At 51.9% G+C, this 20729-nt stretch overlaps 1 protein-coding gene across 1 annotated transcript in view; it reads left to right on the top strand.

The window, feature by feature from the left end:
* The window catches only part of SLC39A11 (solute carrier family 39 member 11), a gene marked incomplete at both ends in the record, with an annotated part of 57370 nt that extends 39187 nt beyond the window's left edge, over positions 1-18183 (top strand). Inside the window, 4 exons of the mRNA XM_079544173.1 lie at positions 5527-5596; positions 16521-16619; positions 17743-17901; positions 18105-18183. Coding sequence (XP_079400299.1) covers positions 5527-5596; positions 16521-16619; positions 17743-17901; positions 18105-18183 — 407 coding nt within the window. The remainder of the gene's footprint in view (positions 1-5526; positions 5597-16520; positions 16620-17742; positions 17902-18104) is intronic.
* Between the last annotated feature and the right edge of the window lie 2546 nt (positions 18184-20729).

The following is a 20729-nucleotide window of genomic DNA, read 5'->3' as shown; positions in this document are numbered from 1 at the left end:
CCAGCTGGCTCTGCTGGCTGCACTCTCTTCTCCTTCCTGCAACCCCTGCTGTGTGCAGGCACTAAGAACAGTGTGCACTGATGCTCGCATCTTGTGCTGGTCTTGGGGTGCCACGGGGGTCCCTGCAGCCCACACCAGGGGATGCTTCCAGCCAGGGTGATGTTGCCAAGGAAACCCAGCCTCAATTTTCCTTATGTTTCTACGATGCTGTGGGGCTGGAGGGGCTGCAGGCACTGCGCTGGGGGACCCAGAGGAGCCCACTTAGTCCCAGCCCCATTGCCCCATCACTTCTGCAGTAAGATACCCCGTGTTTCTGTGTGTGGCCCTACTGCTCTGTGTTTGCTCCCTGGTAAGATTTCTGCACTATTTCTGCCTCAGGTGTCCAAATGAAGTGGGGGTGAAAGGGAGAAAGCCAGTAGGAGGTGGTGGTGGTGGTGGAGGCATCCATGGTGTGCCCTAAACCCAAAGGGCTCCACACGGAGCCTTTTCTCCATTTCCCATTCCCAGAAGCTGACCAAAGTGCTGCACTGCTCTTGTTTTTCCCTGAGAAGGAACAAAGCAAGCACAGAAGTGTGAGGATCAGTAAAGTGTGTGGGCTAAATATGGAACAAAGTCATCCTTGGCTGTGAAGCACCGAGGAGAGGAGGGAGGAGTCTTGCAGTGACAAAGTGAAGCACCACTATGGGCAAGAGAGGAAAGATCTGAAATGAAGAAACTTTCAGCTGGTGACATCTATAAGGGCAAAGGACACTGCTTTCTTTCTTGTTTCCCACAGCCTTAACCATTCTGAATGCCTCTTAATGTGTCACCTATATGGTCATCTGGGGTGAGGTGCTCTGCTGAGGGGCATTTTGCTGTGCCACCTGCACTGATGCTCACTGTGCTTCAAGCAGAGCACGAGGACAGGAACTGAGTGTTATGCTGCTCAGTGCGTGTCTCACCTGCATGCACTCTTCAATGCTCCCCTCTTCAATGACAGCTGAGTGCCTTCTGCTGTTGGTTCCACTGGCATTGCTTTGAACAATTGCACTCAGCAGTCTGTGAACAATTCTCTGAATCTCTGAACAATTGCACTGAGCACCTCTGATTGCTGCTGTGAGGATTTGTTTGTAGTGAGAGAAAGGAGAAGATGTGCTTGTGCTTGAATTCCTGAAAACAGGGTGGGAAAGAGGGCAGGGGAAGGTGCCCCTATGCTTGGTGCATCGTGCATGCTTTGCTCATGCAGTAGCTCCATGGAACCAAACTGCTGCAGAGGGAGCATCGTGCTCACCAGGTTGTGCTTGCTGCTTAGAGGGAAGGATGGTTGTGTCCCAGGTCAGGGTCATGGCGTGGACCTGGTGGATGGGGACTGGTTGGGAGCAGAGGGAGCCATGCATCCCCAAAGTGTTTTGCACGGCTGCGACTCAGTTGCAATCAGTTGCTTGCTCTGGAAAAGGTTGCACTACCCTTTCATTAAACCTCCCACTAATTGCAGCCTCATCAGCACATATTTTGACATTTGCACGGATGAAGTGCCTTGATGGATTGAAGCGACTCACGCAGAGCTGTTGGGCTTCTGCAAAGGGGGAAACGCATGGAGAGGCACAGGGATTCCCTGCTGTGCCCTGCGTGGGGCCATGCCAGCAGTATGGGGGATTGCCCCACTCCCATGAGCTGCTGTGTGTCACACAGGCACGTGCTTTGGCTGCAGCTCTGCTGTCGGTCCCAGCTCTGAGGGCAGTTCTGGGTTCTCATTGTGGGAAAGGCATTTGCTCACCCACCGATGCGTTTCCATGGTGGCAGTGTCAGGGTGTGGGCAGTGGGTTGTTTAACACCAGGTGCCTCGTTTGGGTGCACAAGGCTGTGTGCAGCTCAGCTCTGCTGCTCTCGCTGGTTGGAAGCGGGGATTTGTGCCCGGTTGTGCTTTGGTGATAGTGGAGAAAAGAGGAATAGAATGGCATGCTGGTGGTTTGTCTCCTGAGGTAAAACAAGAGGAATATAATGGAACTGCCTGGTCTACCCAAGTCCATCCTACTGAATGACAAAGATCCCAAAGCAAGGCCTCCTGGTTCCCAAACTGTATTTCCCTGTGTCTGCTGGCACCGTACACCCACAGCTGCCATGGTGCACACCACCAGTTTGGCTCAGCATTCTTGTCCACTTCTTGTTCTGCTGCTGCAAACCGACCTTTCTGGCTGCTTACACATGGGTGAGCAGCTGTGCTCCAGAACACCCCATCCTGCTGCCCTTCTGTGAAATCACCTGGCATCCCCCTACAGAAGGCATTGGGATCAGAGTGCATTGCAGCCTAGCATCCCCTCTGATGAAGTTTGACCCCGTTGTGTTGCACGCAGTGATAGAGCTGTTTCCTTTGTGTCAGCTCTGCGCTGAGCACCTCAAAGGGATGGCTGTTTGTTTTTGCACGCTTCAGCCTGCCTCCAGCTGCTGTTTGCTATCGACACATGCACAGCATTGCTCGGATCTGTCCTCAGATCTCTGGAAAACTGGAGGCAAAAAATAATCTTGCTAAAGTTACCTCAACCTCTTGCTTGCTGTTCTTAATGGCAGATAATTGGAGATGTGAAATTCACAAAAATCATTGGTAACCTCTGCGCTTTCTTGCACTGTAATGGCAAAAAGATGTTGTCTGATGGGAACTGGAATTCAACCTTTGGGTAAAACTGAAGAGTTTGAATAGTGGAGACAGGGACGTGCTTGAACTCTTAGAAATACAAACCTCATTAGAGCCAGATTAATTTTCCACGAGGAACTTACAGTTCTTCAAAGAGGGAGATGAATAATTGATGGTGTGTTGGCATCCCCAGCCCCTTCCTGGAGGAAGAGGGTTCATTTGCTGACCCAGGAGAGCTGCCTTTGCCCTAACAGGAGGAGCAGTTAGCTCAGCACCATGCTGCTTCTGCCAGCCTGGAGATGCTCAGAGCTGCAGGTGCATCACAGCTTGCACAACGGCCATTGCAGTGCATGGTTGGAAAGGATGTGGGCAGCAGTCTGCTTGCCCGAAGGTGCTGGTTTTATTTAACCAAAAGCTCTGGAAACAGCTCATTGCTGCTCCTGGTGTAGTGCTGCTGGGCAGGGTGGACCCAGAGGGAGCTCTTGCACTGAGCTAGCACGTGCTTTGCATCAGCTGTGCATTAGCTAATGCAGAGGGTGTTGTCCAAATTGCAGGCTCTTTCCATTGCTCTCAAGGAAGGGCTGGCACATCTTTAATTCTTTCCATTCTTTCAGATGCAGCACTCCAATATGCTACAGCTCTCCTTATCTCCCCAGGAAATCCAATATCCCTCAGGCTGTGTGGCAGCATCTCCCTTGTAGGCAGAAGCCCCTGACAGCCCCTTATTTCCCCTTGCCTTCAGTCTCTCTCCGTACCCTGGCTTCTGCCTCTGCTCAGCTGTGTGCTGTGCACTGCTGCTCAGCTCATGATCCTTATGGAAGGAACCTGAGCCCCCATCCTGCCAGCTCTGCATCCCGTTGAGTTCCTGCAGGAGTGTTAGAGAGGGTCTGAGTTCCAGGGTGTTCTTTGTTCCTGAAATGGAGCTGTGTTATTACAAACCGGGAGGCAAAGAGGGATCAGAAATGCTACTTTTATCCTTTTCCTTTTTTTGGTTACTTTTGTTACTTGTTTTTAACCATTGTATTGCTGTTCTCTGCCTGCAGCCTGTGCTCATTTTTCTGCTCTTTAAGCCATGTAACACAATAGCTGGGGTTGATTTACTTGCCAGTGTGATTTCTAAAGGCTCAGTGAGCGAGGCTTGCTGCTATTAGTTTCTTCTGGAGAATCGGGAGGGCTTTGAGTTCTGGGTGCTCTTTGCATTACAACTGGCTCCCAAAGGCTGCAGAGCTCACTGCATGCTGAGAGCAATGCTGGAAGCAGCCAGGGCCAGGTGTGTGCATGGCGTGTCCCTGGAACAGGGGAGCTCTGCGGCCCAGCACTCCCAGCCCTGCCACATAAGCTGCAGTGAATAGGATTTAGAAGAGCAGTGGGTTTTATTTCACCTGGTTCTTTCAGCTGGTCGAGCTCTTAACGACTTGTGCAACGGATGGTGAGGGAAAGGTCTGCTGGGATGCAGTCAGCCATTCTGCCTGCAACTTAATCCTCTGAACCATGCATGGCTTCTGCATGGCCGCGTGCATTGCAGCAGCTCCTGCAGTGCTGTGCATGGGTTTGTGGGGAGCTTTTGATGGAGCTTCCTTCAATGCTGCTCCTCCCTTTCTGGATGAGCCCTTCACTACGCACCATCTGTTGATTCTAATTTCCTATAATTTGTTCCCATGTATCTGTAATTTGTACTTTCATTAATTGTGCTGCTGAGTTCCTTACTGCATGCGATTTCCTTTACAGCAGGGAAAACCGGTGCGTTGTTTCCCCTCCCAAAACTCTTTTTCTTTTTTTTGCACGATTGGGCACTTTTACCCCTTGAATGCTGCTCTCGGGGTGAGTTACACTTAAAAAGAGATCTTTCAAAGGAGCAGAGCCAAAGCCCTTTCTGCAGAGCTCTGTCGTGCCCTCCTCACACTCAGCATCACCATGAATGCATTGATAGAGCTCCCTCCTCTCTCCCCATGGTGCTGCTGGGCAGCATGAGAGCTTTGCATGGGGGCTTTGCACCAGTGCTTTGCCTAACCCTAACCTTGGCATGTGGGTTTTGCAAGAAAGGCTTTGCACAAGTGCTTTATATGGGGACTTTGCATGAAGGCTTTCCACCAGCACTTTGTACAGGGACTTTGGCCAGGGCTTGCACCACTGCCTTGCACTTTTATCTTAGGAATGGTGAGGAGTTTCCTCACCCTGTATGTAGGACTGATTCCTGATGTCATCTTCACTGTCTCCACGCTAAGCCAAAACTCAGATCAAGGCTCTGGGTTCTTTTTATTGTGATCTGTTTCAACTTCACACGCTCAGCCTGTAGCAGGGGACGCCGTGCTGATAGTAAATCAGTGCTGCTTCTTATGGTGTGTTTCCAAGGCAACTGGAAATCCAAGGGGCCACAAACAGACACGGTTCTGTTCCTCTGAGACCTCATCCTCGCAGGCACATGTAACACCTTCCATCTGTTTGAATGCCTTCTGAGCGCTCCCCTGCATGGCTGTCACACAGCCTGTGTGGGGAACTGCCTCCTGGAAGGCTGCAGAACGTGCACTGGCATGGGGCTGCAAACCAGCACTGCTGCTGTGCTTTGGATGGCTTCCCCCTGCTGTGCTTGGAGTTGCATTGAAGCTGCTGGGGGTTGTGGCCTTTTCCCCTCCCATGTGCTTCGTTACAGGCGTAGAAGTCTCCCTGTGTTTGGCTGCAGTGCATTAGGCTCAGATCAGGGAGCTGTGAAGGAGCCCAGCAGGCAGCACCTCTGCACCCAATGCTGCTCAGTGTCACCCCTTGCCCTCCTTGTACAGATTTGCACAGAATTTAGGTTAAAATGAGAAAAAGCAACACCCTGACCTGCAGCCCTGCTTCCTTGGGCGTGCTGAAAGAAGGGCAGCCCCAGAGATGCTGCAGGATCTGACCTTAATTCTCTCTCCTTCCCGTTGCAGAGGGGCTAGCAGTGGGAGTCGGATTCGGGGCTATTGGAAAATCGGTGTCTGCCACCTTCCAGAGTGCCAGGTAAGGCAGAGCGCGGTGCTGCTGCGGGGTTTGGGGCAACTCTCCCTGCCACAGTTTGTCCCCTGTCCCAGACTGGGCATGCAGCATTGCTGCTGGGTATTTCAAGGCTTGTCAGGTGGAAAGAGAGCTTCTCTTGGTGATGCTGGTTCCTGAAATGGTTCTGTCCCAGCACTGCTGGGCTGCTAAGTGGGGCTGCAGGAGCTGTGCTGTGCCTGGTGCAGTGATGGGATGGGGTAGTGGTGGCTCAGTTTTTGCAAGCAGTGACTCAGGGACATCATCACTGCCCCCAGCACAGGGGGCTGCCAGTGGCTTTGCAAAGCAGCAGCTGAGGTGCACCTCGGTGTGTTCTCATCAAATGCTTTTATTTTTCTGTTTGAATCGCATACCTGAATTTTACCTTTTGATTACCAGATCCATTTATAACAAAGGTATTGTGGAGGGAAAGCAGCATGTTCAGGCTTTGCAGTGCCTTTCCCAGCCCCTCCAGGTGGAAGAATAAGGCACGCTGCATCTCGGCCACTCCAGTACTGCTGGTGGTCTATGGGGCCCCAGCATTGGGTGAGAGCTGCATGCAGCCCCCCAGGTTTTATGCCTGGATCTGCTATGGGCCTGAGTGTTGCCCATGTCACACAGCTTTCATGACATCCATGTCACCTCCCTCGCAGCCGAGGGCTTGTGCTCACTGCTCTGCCGTGGGCACTTGGGTTGTAGCAGATACAATCCAGATTTGTGGTGAGCATAGCACAATAAAGCAGTTATAAACTGCTTTTCTCCAACCTTTTGCAATAAAAGGCTCTTCATAAAGCCTGCAGAGACTCTAGGGATTCTCTTACAAAAGGATGTGTGTGGTTTTTTCTTTTTTTGTCAGCTGCTCAGTAAAAGCTGAGAAACCAGAAGCAGCTGCTTCTTTCTCTGTATTTACAATGGCATTAATCATGTTAGATAAAAGGTGGAGTCTGCACCAGGGAAATACCAATGCAAATGTTGTCAGCTGCAGAAGGAGACAAAATGACTTCGTTGCCATCAATCTGTCTATCGTTGTCATCTGCGGGCAGAACAAAAAGCTCTTCGTGTGGCCACTGCCCCGTGGAAATGGCTGGGGATATCCAGGAGTGAAACGCTGTGCTGTTGCCAATTCCTCCTCATACAGCATCTCTGGGGAGGACGGGCAGCTCCTGTCTGCTCTGCAGGGCAAGAGCAAAGCGTGGCTGTGCTGGGCATGGGAAAGAGATGCAACTTGCATGGAGTATTGGGAAAAGAAATTGCTGCTGCTGCTGTTGGGGGGTTTTTGTGGAGAGGAAAAGATGGGGACAGCTCTCACAGGGGCTTTGCAGAAGCCCTTCGTGCTAGAAAGTAGCAGTGGAGTTATATATATATATGTATTTATATATATAAGGTGATGAAATAGAGTTAAATCTTTTGACACATTTGAAGGGGAAATTGCTCTGGGTCAACCCCAGCGCTTCGGGGATGTGATGGCTGTGATCTCCTCCATCTCTGTGATATGAAAATAGCATTTCAATGGAACAGCTGCATGACTCAGTTTACCCCCTTATCCCCCCGGCTCTGACTGTGCGTTCCTACAGTGATGTGAGCTGATTGGCAGCAGGGCTGAGCAGCTCCAAACCGAATTGTGTGACAGTGCTTCTGACGGCTCCCACACTCGGATGCAAGCACCCAGGGCTGCATTGCGTACGGGTGGGTGCTTGCAGAGCCTGCTGACCCCGTGCTTGCTTCTGCCTGCTGCTGGCACCGTGCAGATGCTGATCGATGCATTTCACTTCCCCCATCGGACTGAGACCTGTGCAGGAGCTCGCTGTAGGACCCTGGGGAAGCTCCGTCCCGAAGGGCTGTTCCAGCTTTGCGTGTAGGAAATGAATATCAGCAGAGAGGGAATTATGAAAACCGGGAAAGCTCCAGCTGCCCTGCAGAGGGCGGCAGGAGGAGGCCGGGCCGTGCTGGCTGCTGTTGTTCTCCGGTCGGTGCATTGGGGTCCCCTGGGTGCCGCTCCCCATCGCCCCGCTCCGGCCCCGCAGCTCCCGGTGCGCGGCTCCGCGCTCCTCTGCTGCCCCCGGGCGTGCGCATCCCGCTCCTGCTGCCGGGCCCGGCTCGGAGGAGGCTCTGCTGACGATGTCACCATGCACAAACAGCTGAGATCTCGGCAGCCGAGCTGCTTTTTTTTTTCCTTCTGATGTTAGGCAGGGATTGCTCGCCCAGTTCGAGATCTTGTGTGCGTTGTGCTGCGCTCCAGACAGGGCTCAGGATACAAAGGAGCCTGCCCTGAATTTGGGGAGCGGGGAGCAGTTTGAGTCCCTCTGTGCCAGATCCCTCTGTGTTGCATCCCTCTGCTCGCCATGGGGCAGCCAGGCCCCAAGGAGCTGCTCAGCACAGCGCTGGGAGCAGGATGGCTGTGCCCCACTGCTCGAAGTGATTGCATGCAGGGAAGAGGAAAAAGAAATAGTTTGACCAAACCTCCCCATTTTGTGTGGCTGATTTAAAAGGAACCAGATGGGGCTGGAGCTGCCCAGTGTGGTTTTGCAGGAGAAAAAGCCCCACTGAAATGTCTGTCAGTTTTTTCTTTAAGTCTGTGGACCCTGAGGGGCTCTCAGCATCCCCATCCCATGGGGGTTTTGCTTGCAGCAGTGTCAGGGAGTGGAGGCTGGGAAGGTGCTGCCCACATGAAATGCACCATGTCCCTGTCCCTTCATCTCGCTCCTCATCCCTGTCCTCACATCCCTTTCCCTGTTCCCTTGTCCCATTGCCCATCCCCACATCCTCCATCCCCACATCCCCCAGACGCAGTGCAGCACTCCCTGTCCCTGTCTTTTATGGGCTCTGTGGGTGTAACCTCTGGGTGATTCATCTTGCAGCCCTGGTGTTATTCTATTGTCATTCTGTACAGAATTGTGAAAACTGAAAGATTATTATTAAGGATGGAAAACCAAGCCTGGAGCCACTAGAAAAAGCTGGGGATAGGACTGCCTGTGCAATTCTGACAGTGCATAAACATGGTAAGAAAGCAGCCTTTGTCACAGCCTTTATCACAGCCCATGGCTAAGTCCAGTCACAAGGGATAGTTGGTGCCAGAAAATAAAGTTGTTTCTTTTTTTCTTTAAAAAAAAAAAAAAAGAGAGAAGTTCACTGTGGCAAATTTTCAGTGGTCTGCAGCAAGGTGTGAGCGTGATGAAGGGATTGTTTCATTTCAGAGTCAGACAGTGCTGCGTGTGGCTGTGCTCTGTCCTTCATTCAGCCAAGGGCAGTGATGCCTGGCTGGTACCTGGTCAAAGAGAGAAGTGGGAAGTGTCAGCACGGCGGGCTTGGTCTGCACATAGGTGGGATTTTCCTGCACTTTTCTTCCCTAAAAGCATGCAGTGTACACTTCTGCTTTTTTAATCTGCTCCTGTTGCAGAGGTGGGAAGCTGCTGTTCCTGCTGGCTGCTGCACAGTAGAGTGAGGAGATCCCAGATTGGGCACCAAAGAAAAGCCCCATCCCCACTGCTCCTCTCCCACCTGGCACTATGTGGTAACACCCCTGCTCCCATTGCCTGCTCACAGCAGCACTGGGCATGCTTGGTGCCTTTGCACAGCTCTCGTGGAAGCTCTGGCCCTGCTGGGTGTCTCCCTGGCAAAGCACAGAGCAGGAGCTGCTCTTTCAGGTGCAACGGAAAATTGGAAGAAGTGAAAGAGGTACAAAGCAAAATGCAGAAATTTACTTGGAGCGTATAAAGGTCTCGAAGTTGGAAAAATGACGTGCAATATTGCATTGTGCGTGGTGCAGACAGCAGGTCCCGATAGGACACCTGCCCCGTGCTGAATGAAGGCTCCTGTTCAGCTGCAATGCGTGTGTGGCAGCGACGCAAACAGATCTGTTTCCCTGCTGGTGCTGGGGAGGGTTCCTCACTGCAGCACAATGGCCCCCATTCACAGCCCTGTGCAGGGAGTGCTGGCCCTGTTGTGCCCACAGATTGTTTCCTGTCCAGCTCTGCTGAGACAGAAAGAGGCTTCGGGCTGGCGGTAGGACTTTGACGATGGCTCGGAAAATATTATTTCATGGGACAGCCTGTGCCTCCCACACTGCTGGAAAAGAGAAAGAAATAGGCTGAGGCTTGATTAATGCATGGAGATTGAAACCAGGCAATACTTTTACGCTGTGTTTTCTTGGAATGAATGGGAATCATTGTGGTGTGAGGCAGCAGAAGACGCTCTGGGTTCATCTCTGCTATTTGCACACACCAGTTCTGTCTCTTTGCTATGAATAGGTCATGGAGGAGCCAATATGGCTCGGGTGGCATGGAGACGTGGGGCTGGATCCTCTCTCCTTTATCAGATCCATGGGAGCACTGAATGGAAACACCTCTTCCTGCTGCGTGGTGGGGCTGGAGGGGAATTCCGTGCCCTGAGCTCTGTGTGTTCCTCAGCCACTGCTCCTTCCTGCAGTGCAGCCTCTGGTTACAAAACAAAGCTGTTGCAAGATGCCTATTAAGCGCCTCTTAATTAACCTGTCCTGGAGGTATATGTTTATTATTCAGTGATGGTTACTGAGCTGGGAGCTTCTCCCTTCTGGGTGCTGAATGTTTTTCCTGTGCACTGAATGCCTGGCTTTGTGTCATTCAAGCAAGTGCGGGTGGGTTTTGGCTCCTTGGGTGCTGCATTTCTCATCACGGCTCATTAATTAATCTCAGGGCTTCTGCTGTGTTCCTTGAGCACTGCTGGGAAGGCACTGGGCATAGCAGTGTGTGGACGGAGGCATGGATGCCCTGCCATGTAGGTGCACATGGCCCAAGGCAGCTTGCACTGAACGCTTCTGCTTCCCAGCTCGTTGCAATGCCAGGAGGGTGAATGTGGGGTCTTCCTGTGCCTTGCTGCTCGGTCTGTGATAAAGAGAGGTGCAGCAGGGAGCAGAGACCTCTTGAGTGGGGTCTGTTGTGATGGGACATGGGGAAGTGGTTTCCTGTGCCATCCCTCGTGGGTCTGTGCACGCCAGCTTTGATCTGCACTGCAGTTCCCATTAAAATAAAAGAAAGAGGGCAAATAAAAGAGTAGAGAAAGAAAAAGCTATTATCCCTATTTATCTTATCAAGATAAGGCCAAACAAGGCTCACTTTGAGCAAGGGGCTGGCTCTGCACTGCAGCCCGTACCTCTCTGTAGCAGCGTGGATTGAAAACAAACCTTCCTAGGAGGGGAAGCAGTTTGAATGAAGACATTGTTACCGTACAAGATGTGATAATGGGGCTTTTTATAGCTACATCTGTTAGTAAATTGTTTAGTTCCAGGTCTGGGGCTGCATAAAGGCGCCGCTGCGGTGCTTTTTCACACTCTCTCCAGGCGCATTTTAGCAGCGATGTTGCAGGACAGGGAAGGGAGGAACCATTTCTGTGCTTTTCATTCTATTCTTACCTTATTCTTACTGGCACAGGTCCCAGCAGTGTGCAGTTTATGGCAATCACTTGAAGCCCCCCCAGCCCATTGGGGAACCCGTGGGGCTGGGACCTATCCTGAGTCCTATGGGGATGGTGTGTCCATCCGTTGGCTCTTTGGGGATGTCACTTCATTCGTCCAAGAGGCAAGAGGGGAAAAGCACACATGTGTATCTACCTGTGGAATCATAGAATCATTAAGGCTGGAAAAGACCTCTAAGATCCCCAGCTCATCCCACTGTGCCCATAGCCACGGCCCTTAGTGCCACATCCCTGCAGTTCTGGAGCACCTCCAGGGACAGTGAGGGAGCACCTCCAGGGACCCCACTGCTCCCTGGGCAGCTGTGCCAGTGCCCAACCACTTTTTCCAAGACGTTTCTCCTGTATCCCACACGAACATCCCCTGGTTCAACTTCAGGCCATCGCCTCTCATCCTATCACAGAATCACAGAATTGTAGGGGTTGGAAGGGACCTCCAGAGATCATCAACTCCAGCCCCTCTGCCAAAGCAGGTTCCCTACAACAGGTCACACAGGTAGGCATCCAGGCAGGTCTTGAACATAATATCATTCTCATGTAATGTAACTTTCTGTGTGAAACGTGCTTGTGATGTAGAGTCACACAAAGGGAGAAGGTTGGTGTTTTGGGTGAAGCTGTAAATGTTAACGGGCAGCTTGTATTGGGGTTTATAGGTGGGCCGCAATCCCAGCCCTGCTTTTAGACCACCCAGCCTGTCTGTGTGTTTAATTTCTAAAATATATTTTAATAACCTTTATAGGGCTCTGTATCTGCCTCCAGCTCAAGCCCTACCCGCGATCAATGCGGCCGCATCATTAAAATCAGGTTATTTATGGGCGTGCCTATATGAATATGTAAAAATTTAGATTTGGGTGTAGCGAAAAGAAGAAATGGGCTCAGCAGTGTGCTCAGCTGTGCCTCGCTTGCAGTGAGGCTGTCTGTGCATCTCTGCAGTTTTGGGGTTGTTGTGCATCCAGGGGTGCAGGCGGTGTTTTTTTTTGCTCTGGGTCCTGTCTGCGAAGCTTTAGATCTGCAGTGTGATCGTAGAATGAAGCATCCCCTGGTGCTTGCCTGCCCCAAGCCTCCCTCTGCCCTTCTTGGGGCTGAATTTCCTTTTTCACACTTTTCCTTCAATCCTGAAGGGCCATTTTAGAGAAGAGCATCATCGGGAACAGATTGTTCACTTTGAAGTTGGCACGTGGGGCCTTTTGTGTGTGTGTATTTTTGCTCTGAGCAGCCAGCACACAAAAAGCACAGCTTCGAACATCCCTGGGTGCTCCCTGCTGCAGTAAGAGCAGAGGGATGAAACTCAGCATTGTGCCTGGTGGGCAGGGGGAGATGCAGACCATGCATGAGGCTGATAGAGAAAATCAAACAGTTCTGGAAGTAATAGGGCAGATAGAATATGGGTTTTTAACTCCCCCCTCACCCCAAGGGAAAAAATAATCCCACACAGTGGGCAGCTCTGCTCTGGCTCTGGGCACATGAGGACATCCCTGAGCCCTCTGTGAGCTGATGTTCTGTCAAGAGGGGGACTCTGGTGGCACCCATGTCCCCTCTGTGTCACCGTTTCCCCTCCCCACAGCCCATGCTCCTTCACCTGCCTCCTCCCTTTGCCTGGAAGCGATGGCAAAGCGCTGTGAGAGCTGGGGGGTTTTGTGCTCTCCAGCTGAAGTTCACGTCCCGGTTGCTGCGGGCAGAGGAGAGAGCAGGTTTTATGATGTTCAACTTTGCTCATGTGCCTTTGGGATAAATTAAGGGTAAAATTTCCTAAAATTGTAAATGTTTACTGCGTGTGGACCCAGGGCTGTGTGTGTTTAAGGCTGGCAAGGGGCCAGGAGAGCAGATGGGACGCAGACCGCACGGCACGCTATGCGCAGCGGGGCAGGCGGATTTGGGGAGGTGACAAAAAGCAGCACCAGGAGAGGCTTGGAGCAGCCAGGCTGTGCCACCACTGCTCAAGGATGCACGTGTGGGCTGCTGAAACCCCTGCAGCTGGGCATTTGCCAGTGTTGGTTTGAGATGCTTGCCTGTTCGGCTCCGAGCTCTGGGTGTTTTCCACTGCTTGGTGCTCTGCGTGATTTCCTTCTCTTGTGCTTTTTGCTTCCTTCCAGTTTTACTGATGCCACTTGAAGCCCTCGCTCTTTGTAGAGGTTGGGTGGGATGTTGGCTTCCCAATGGACTCGACTCGGACTTGATGACTTCCAGAGGTCTCTTCCAACCCCTATGATTCTCTGAAAACAAGACTCTTGCTTTATTTCACCTTTCTGTCCCATGAAACTCCCACCTTATCCCTACGCCTGCTCCCAGCCTGCTTGTTGCTGCAGGGAGGACAGCTGCTCTCAGGACTGGAGCACTCCACAGCCCAACCTTGCGTGAGAGGCACCGTCAGTGCTGCACAGAGCTTGGCGTGCCGAGGCAGCTGTGCTGAACAGGTAGGGCAGGTATGGGGAAACGCTCAGGGCCCCGTGCTCACCGCAGGGCTCCTTCCCACCTGTGAGCCCTGATCAAACACCTCTCCAGGCAGCCCGAGTGGGAAGCCATGATGTAATCTTGGGAACCCAAAACAATCGGCCCTTTCATGGCAAGACGATAACAATCAAAACAGTATGTAAGGGCCTGCCATGCAAGAATACACATGCACATTATACACTGGAGGGAATTGAAAGCCGTAGTGAAAAGGGGCTTGTTAAGAATATGTAGCCTGCTTTCATAATCAGTTTGTAAAAGAATAGGCCCTTGAAAACAAGGGTTTAGGCTTATAGAAGGCTTTCTGTGCCTTGACCTTGCAAATATGCAGAGATGCCAGCTTTTTTCTGAAAGTGAACTTGGAGTCTCCCAGCGTGATGCCGCGGCGGTTGGCAGTGAGCTGGGGAGCACTCCTGGGGTGCTGGTGCTCCCCGTTGGGTCTCAGCCACAGCTTCACCTCTCCTCCTGCTGGAATGCTGCAGGAGTGATCACCCCAATGCAATGTGGGACTCGTGGCGTGCCCAGGTGGAAAAGGTGCCGGAGCACAGCACTGTGGTGTGCCCATTTTACAGATGAGGAAGCTGAGGTTGAGCATTGGGGAAGGAAATATTTCCTCTTTCTGTGTATCAGTGTCTTTCTGTACACTGGGATTGACCTGAAGCTTATCCTAATGTCTTTTAGGTGGACGTAGGTGACCCACTGGACAGCACAGGCTTTGCTTTGAACACTTCGTCACTTGCACAGCTATTCCCCACCTTTCCCAGTGTAGATCCCAATGTCTCTGGATGTTTGCCTTTGCTGCCTTGGCCAAACCATCCTGTAGGAGCTGGACTCAATGATCTGTTTCCCTTCCAGCTTGGGTTATGCTGTGATTCTATTCTATCCCATCTCTGGAGCAGCCTTTGGGTCAGCCTGCTCCACGCTGTCTTTGTGCATCTGTTTTACAATGTGTTTCTTTGCAGCAGGGGGAAACCTTCCAAGAATCCCCACCTATTTCCGTAATAAGGAAGCCTTTGTTTTCCTGGTGCACAATGCAGCTTTATGTGATTTGGTTGCTTTCTGACTGACCTCAGTGCCATCAGCTCGAAACCAAGGTGTGAGGTGTGCACAAGTTGGCGGCCAAGGGAGGAGGAACATCTCCTGGGACTCTTTTGTTCCCAATTTGGGCACCAGAGCTCAGTGTTCTCTGCCTGAGCACCTGGGCATCTCCCATTTGCAGGGAGCCAAGGCAGGATGGACAGGGAGGTTGGAGTGTTCCTGGCTTCTGTGTTAGCCAGGATTCATTCTGATCCTGCTGAGATGCTGAGTCCCAAAATCCGAGTGGTGCTCAGGCAGAGCTGCGTGATAGGAAGCACTGAAGGAACAAGTGGCCCCGTTGGGTGATGGAGAGTGGTTTCAGCAAGTGAGAGCCCTTCGGAGGGACCTGAAGCCATGAGGTGGCAGAGGGATAATGCCACCAGGCAGCTGAGACCCTTTCCCTATGCCACATCCCAGGGTGCTGGGGCTCAGCTGTGTGCTTGAGCCTCATTCCACTGTGATACCTGCACCTACGTCCTTGGGAAAACCCTAACCCAAAACCTGACCTGGAGTGGGGGGCACACCGCTGCTGCCTCCCCCCCCCCCCAGGGGAGCCCTGCAGGGTTTGCTATAGGGGCAGAGGGCAGGGAAAGGGCAGGGGCCAGCCCGCCCATCCTGGCTTCTCCTGCTGGGTCCCTCCCTGGCTTAAATTCCCTTCCCTGTGCCCCTCGGGGCTGCCTCTGTGCATGGGCAGCCCTGCAGCGAGGGGTCAGCGAGGGGGGAGCGTGCTGCTGCTTCCCGTACAGACCCCTCCATTCACACTTCCCTCTCCCACCCCATTAATTTGTTGTGGTTGGGGCTAGTAATAGCTGCTTTGTGCGAAGGCGAGTGAAGGAGGAAAAAAAAACCCAGCACACAGACAGCGGCTCCAGTGTTTTCTAAAAGGGATGTTTTTCCCCCTCCGTTCTCTCTCTCTTTCCCTTGAATAATGTTTTTGATTGTAATAGCCTGTCCTGGTTAGGGAAACCCACAGCCTCTCCCCCCTTCCCCTCCCCTCTTCTGTAAACCATGGTTGAAGTTTAAACAACCCGGAGAGATTTTTCTCACCAGTCTTATTTTACTAATAGGAAACAAGTGTTTAAAGGGAGCTTTCAGCTGCTGGCCAAGGAGCCCCTGACTCTGCCTGCAGAGCTGGGAGTCCCAGTAATCCTTGGGACACGCGTATGTGTGCACACTGCTATGGTGGTAGTGGGGAGCAGCCTCTGCTTAATGAGGTGCCTGGTGGAGGGGCTCAGGGTGCAACCACAGATGAGATCAGACAGACCCCACAAGTGCAAATCTTTGTTGCTTGGCCGTCAGCTGTTTCCATGTTGGATGAGTGGTTGAGTTGGAGAAGGTGCTGGCTCAGGGAGTGTGGGGTGCTCTGAGGGTGGATGCTGTGCTGGCTGCCAGCATGCAGCTGGGGCTGCATTTTGGAGGGGAGATGGAAAGAGGAGAAACCTCACCTGTTTTTCTGCCCTTGAATATCCTTCCAAACCTCTCCTGCCTGTCCTTGAGCTTTAAGCTCTAAAAGAGCTGTGTTTTCTGCCACTGGGGATATAGGGCTTTAATTGGAGCAGCTCAAGTTTACCATGCCTTCCTGTTATAACCCCCTTAAGCCTTTTATCTTTTGGGCCTGAAGAAATGGTCCTTACAGCAGTCTGCATTCTCCTGCATTACTTTACCAATGGACAGACCAATCCTCTCCTCTCCTCTCCTCTCCTCTCCTCTCCTCTCCTCTCCTCTCCTCTCCTCTCCTCTCCTCTCCTCTCCTCTCCTCTCCTCTCCTCTCCTCTCCTCTCCTCTCCTCTCCTCTCCTCTCCTCTCCTCTCCTCTCCTCTCCTCTCCTCTCCTCTCCTCTCCTCTCCTCTCCTCTCCTCTCCTTTTCTCTTTTTCTCTTTCCCAGTCTGTCCTTTCCACCCAATATAGATATAGATATCTACATGTTCTTTTCTCTTTGTAGGAACTTAGCTATTGGGATTGGCATTCAGAACTTCCCTGAAGGCCTTGCTGTCAGCCTGCCTTTGCGTGGTGCAGGATTCTCCACGTGGAAAGCGTTCTGGTAAGCAAAGCTCTGCCAGAGCAGGGACCCCTGACCTACAGCTCCTATAAGCAGGTTCCTGTGACTTGCTGCCTTGCACCCATTTGCATTGCCTGCCCAGGACACTGGTGGGGTCACCGTCCCCGGAGTTGTGGCCCTGAAGGACGCAGTTTAACAGGCACAGTGGGGATAGGTTGGGATGAGACTTGGTGATGTTGGAGGTCTTTTCCAACCTTAATGATTCTTTGATTCAGTTGTTCTATTTGTGATTCTACTGGGCTGCCTTTGGGATGGACTTGTGTTGGCCACGGACTCCATGGAATGCTCAGCCTGCAGGCTGTAGACCAGCAGCTCCTGCAGCCAGCATTGCCCATGTCTGAGCCTGGGGCTGCTTTCCAGCTCCCTGCAGTGAGTGCTGCCCCAGTGCCCTGAGCTCAGAGCAGGGCTCAGCCCCGAGCCCTGTGGTTCGCCCCATCGTGGCTCAGTGCCTGTGGTTAGCTCCCAGATCCTGCACCAAAAGGGGATTTTTACTTTGTTTTCCATTTTTTTTTTTTTTTTTTTTAAATTCTCTCACTTCACTCTGGGCTGCATTTCAAACCCACTTTGTTTTTTTCCTTTTCCCTGAGGTGAAAAAGCCAAGGCCATGAACTCTGCAGGCACAGGGCTGCGTTCCTGCCTGTGCACGTGTGCTGCGCTTGGGTGATGGATGGGAGGGTGGGGGGGCTCGCAGGCTGCTCCCTCCAAAGCTTTGTTTTCTTATCCTCCCACCCATCTCCATTGCAGCGAGTGCTGGGGCTGCACCAGGGCTGCTGAGGAATGAGTTCCCATGGTCGCATTAAAACGATCTCAGAAGGAAAGAGAACTGGGGAAAAGAGTGGGGAGGTTGTGGCCAGATGCCCCTTTTGAGACTCAGCTACACTGGTTGGAAATATTTCCTCTCTTAGCTGCTTCTGGATTCCCAGATCTCACGAGGGGAAGGCATTGGATCATGTCTGAATTCCCTTCCTGGACAAATCGACATGGTTTGATCATATTTCCTTTGCTGCTCAGTGATTGCTGTGTGTGGAGTGAGCTGTGCGGCCCTGGCCTCAACCCTGGGGGAATCAGGGGATGCCCAGTGACTTTCAGTCCCACTGTCCCACAGGTATGGGCAGCTGAGCGGCATGGTGGAGCCCCTGGCTGGCGTCCTAGGAGCCTTCGCCGTGGTGATGGCAGAGCCTCTCCTCCCCTATGCCTTGAGCTTTGCTGCTGGAGCCATGGTCTACGTGGTCATGGATGATATCATCCCAGAGGCACAGACCAGGTGAGACCCCCAACTGGCCCTAAATTCAAGTGAAATATTACCAGTTTGTTCTCAGAAAGAGCAATCAGGCACTGGCACAGGCTGCCCAGTGAAGTGGTGGAGTCACCATCCCTGGAGGTGTTTGAGAATGATGGAGACGTAGCACTGAGGTCAGTGGGCACGGTGGGTTGGCAGAACTCACGGCCTCCCCTTTCTCCCTGCAGTGGCAATGGGAAGCTGGCTTCCTGGACCTCCATACTTGGATTCGTGGTGATGATGTCCTTGGATGTTGGCCTTGGGTAGGCAGCTCGCTGCTCCCCAGGAGAAGACTTCACAGCAATTTCCATGGTGGCATTTTTGGAACTGGACACGTGTTATGCTTTAGACTTTTTTGGTATATATATATTTTTTTGATCTGGTTGGTGTTAATTTCCTATAATTTTATATATCTCTTCCTCATAACATCAAGCCGATGGTTTTCAAAGCACAAATACGGATGGTTCCTTGCAGGTCCTGGTTTCCTTTCGCCACCAGATTTTTTTTCTCCAAGGTTACTGCGAGACGTGCTGGCCAGGCTGCAGATTTTGCTGCAGTTCTGGGGTGGTTCCTCTGATTCAGGTCTCTCTTGGTTTTGATCATCCTTGTAGAAGATTAGAAATTCAGCGTCGCGTGCTTAAGCTGGTCTGAGGTTAAGGACCAAAGTATTTGAATGCAGTAAACTCCTTAAGAGTCTCAATTTCCACTCCAGGCTTTGAATGGTGGAGGTTTTAGGACTGGGATGACACGTGCAGCACCCTGGGGGCAGCAGGTCTGGTGGATCCTGCAGTGCTAGGAGTGTGTCACAGTGCTGTTGGTCGTTTGAGAAGGCAACGTGTGTTCATCCACGTTGCTACACGATGGTTATATGGCACAATGCATTTCCACCTGGGCTCATGGCTGTGCTCAGCACTACCAAGCAGCTGCCATTCTCCAGCTGCTGTGCTGGGTTGTTTGTCACTCTGAGCACAGTGCTGTGTTACCTTGAGCCAGCTCTCGTCCTGCTGAGCAGCACTGGGATGAAATAACTCATCAGTGTGCGTTAATTACCCCCCCATGCACCACGTTTATCTGCCTCTTCATCCTCTTCCTTTCAAGCATCTCCTATCCAACAACCACGGGGTGGTTGAACCCATGCTTAAGGGGGGAGCAGAATGCAGGTGTGGGGAGGTCCACACTTTAGGGCTGCTCTGTTTTTCAGGAAGGCTAATGAGGCCCTCCAGCAGGAGTAACTGGATGGCCTGGCAGCATCTCAGCTGTACCTGCACCCAACAGAGCTGCAGAAAGGCAGCAGGGGGATGGGTTGGGTGAGCTAAGAGAGAGCCACGCACTTTTGTTTGGTTTGTTATTTCGGTTGGATTCCATTTGTACTTCATTTGTATGTCACTCTGGATGATACAAAACTACTGTTTGCCAATGGATTTGACCTTTTAACTGTGATTGGTTTCAATAAATGGGAAATTCAGCGTTTGCACTGATTTATTTTAAGGCAGTAAATCCGTACCTTTTCTTCTCCTCCCTCCGTTTTACTGCATTTCTTTTTTAATGGTTTGGTGGTTCCCAGCTTGCCAAATGTCCTGCCTCTCAACCAGGAAGGCAGCGAGCTTGGGGAAGGGAAATAACAAAACAAGAGCCAAGGAAAGGCATCTGCAGTGCATGGCACCCAAGAGTTTGTTTCACTGGGTGTACCGCAGCTCGCCCTGGCTCCAACCCCTGACACTGGCTCATGCTTTATGACTCATTAAAAACCAACCACAACAAATCCCTCAGGAAGAAGAAAGCAGCCCTTGGGGATTCCTTCTCTTCAGCTGAGCTGTGGTGGCCACGTCCCTGGGGGCACAAGGAGCTGGGACAATGGCTCTTTGTCCATGAGCTGCAGGTAGGTGAGCCCACCTCAACCTTGTTGGGCTCCAAAGGCTTCCCATGGAACGAGGGCTCCAAAGCCTTCCCATGGAACGTGGCAGCCCTGGAGGTGCCCACAGGTTGGGTTTTCTCGCGGGCTGCAAGTCGTGTTTTCTTGTTTGATTTCTGGCGTGCGGTGTAAGTTGGTACAAAAAAACACATTATGCATTTAAAGGCAACCTCGTAATCAGATTGCTGAAAGATAATATCACATAATGCACTTAATCCTGCTTAGATGTAGCCAGCCGAGATAATTATGTACATTGGACCTGGAGGGGAGGGCAGGAAGGTGATGCAGAAAACACAGATGAAAATCCTTCTTTTCTGTTTCTACCCTGGAGGTGAATGAAATTATACATCTGTGTCTTGCCACGATTGAAGAGCTGGCTGGGGGCCAAGCCTGGAGTGACGTGTGGAAACAATAGCTGCCAATTAAAAGGTGGAGCCGGGAGCAAAGGCGACCCAAGCAGCAGCCAAGCATGGGGCAATGCTGGGCTGCAGGCACTGGGCAGGGGAGAGAGGAGCATTAGGGATGGGGGAATTGTCCCACCTTGGTTCTGCCCCGCATCACGCAGCTGGGGATGGAGAGCAGTGGGATGGTCCCTGCCCGCCGTAGGGTTGCTGTTGTCAATGGCTGCATCCTCTGCTTCATACCAGTGTGAGATAGCAGCATCAGGGCTGGGGATTTCCCCCTCTCTAGTTCTTCAGTAAAGCTCCACACAGACAGAAATGTTGGATTGCTGAGTTTTTGAAGTAATAAAGGCTTCTTGTGCTGGCTGCAGATAAACTTCAGATGTGGCCCCAGTCCATCCAAGAAGCCTCAAAGCCTGAAAGGTAAAGATCTGTTCCTAAACAGCACGTGCTCTTGCTGTCTGATTTAACAGTAACCCCAAATACAGCTCTGTGGGCTG

Source organism: Tetrao urogallus (assembly GCF_951394365.1).
Source record: "Tetrao urogallus genome assembly, chromosome: 18".
In the NCBI taxonomy this organism is placed as follows: domain Eukaryota; kingdom Metazoa; phylum Chordata; class Aves; order Galliformes; family Phasianidae; genus Tetrao; species Tetrao urogallus.
This window is presented reverse-complemented; position numbering and strand designations above follow the sequence as displayed.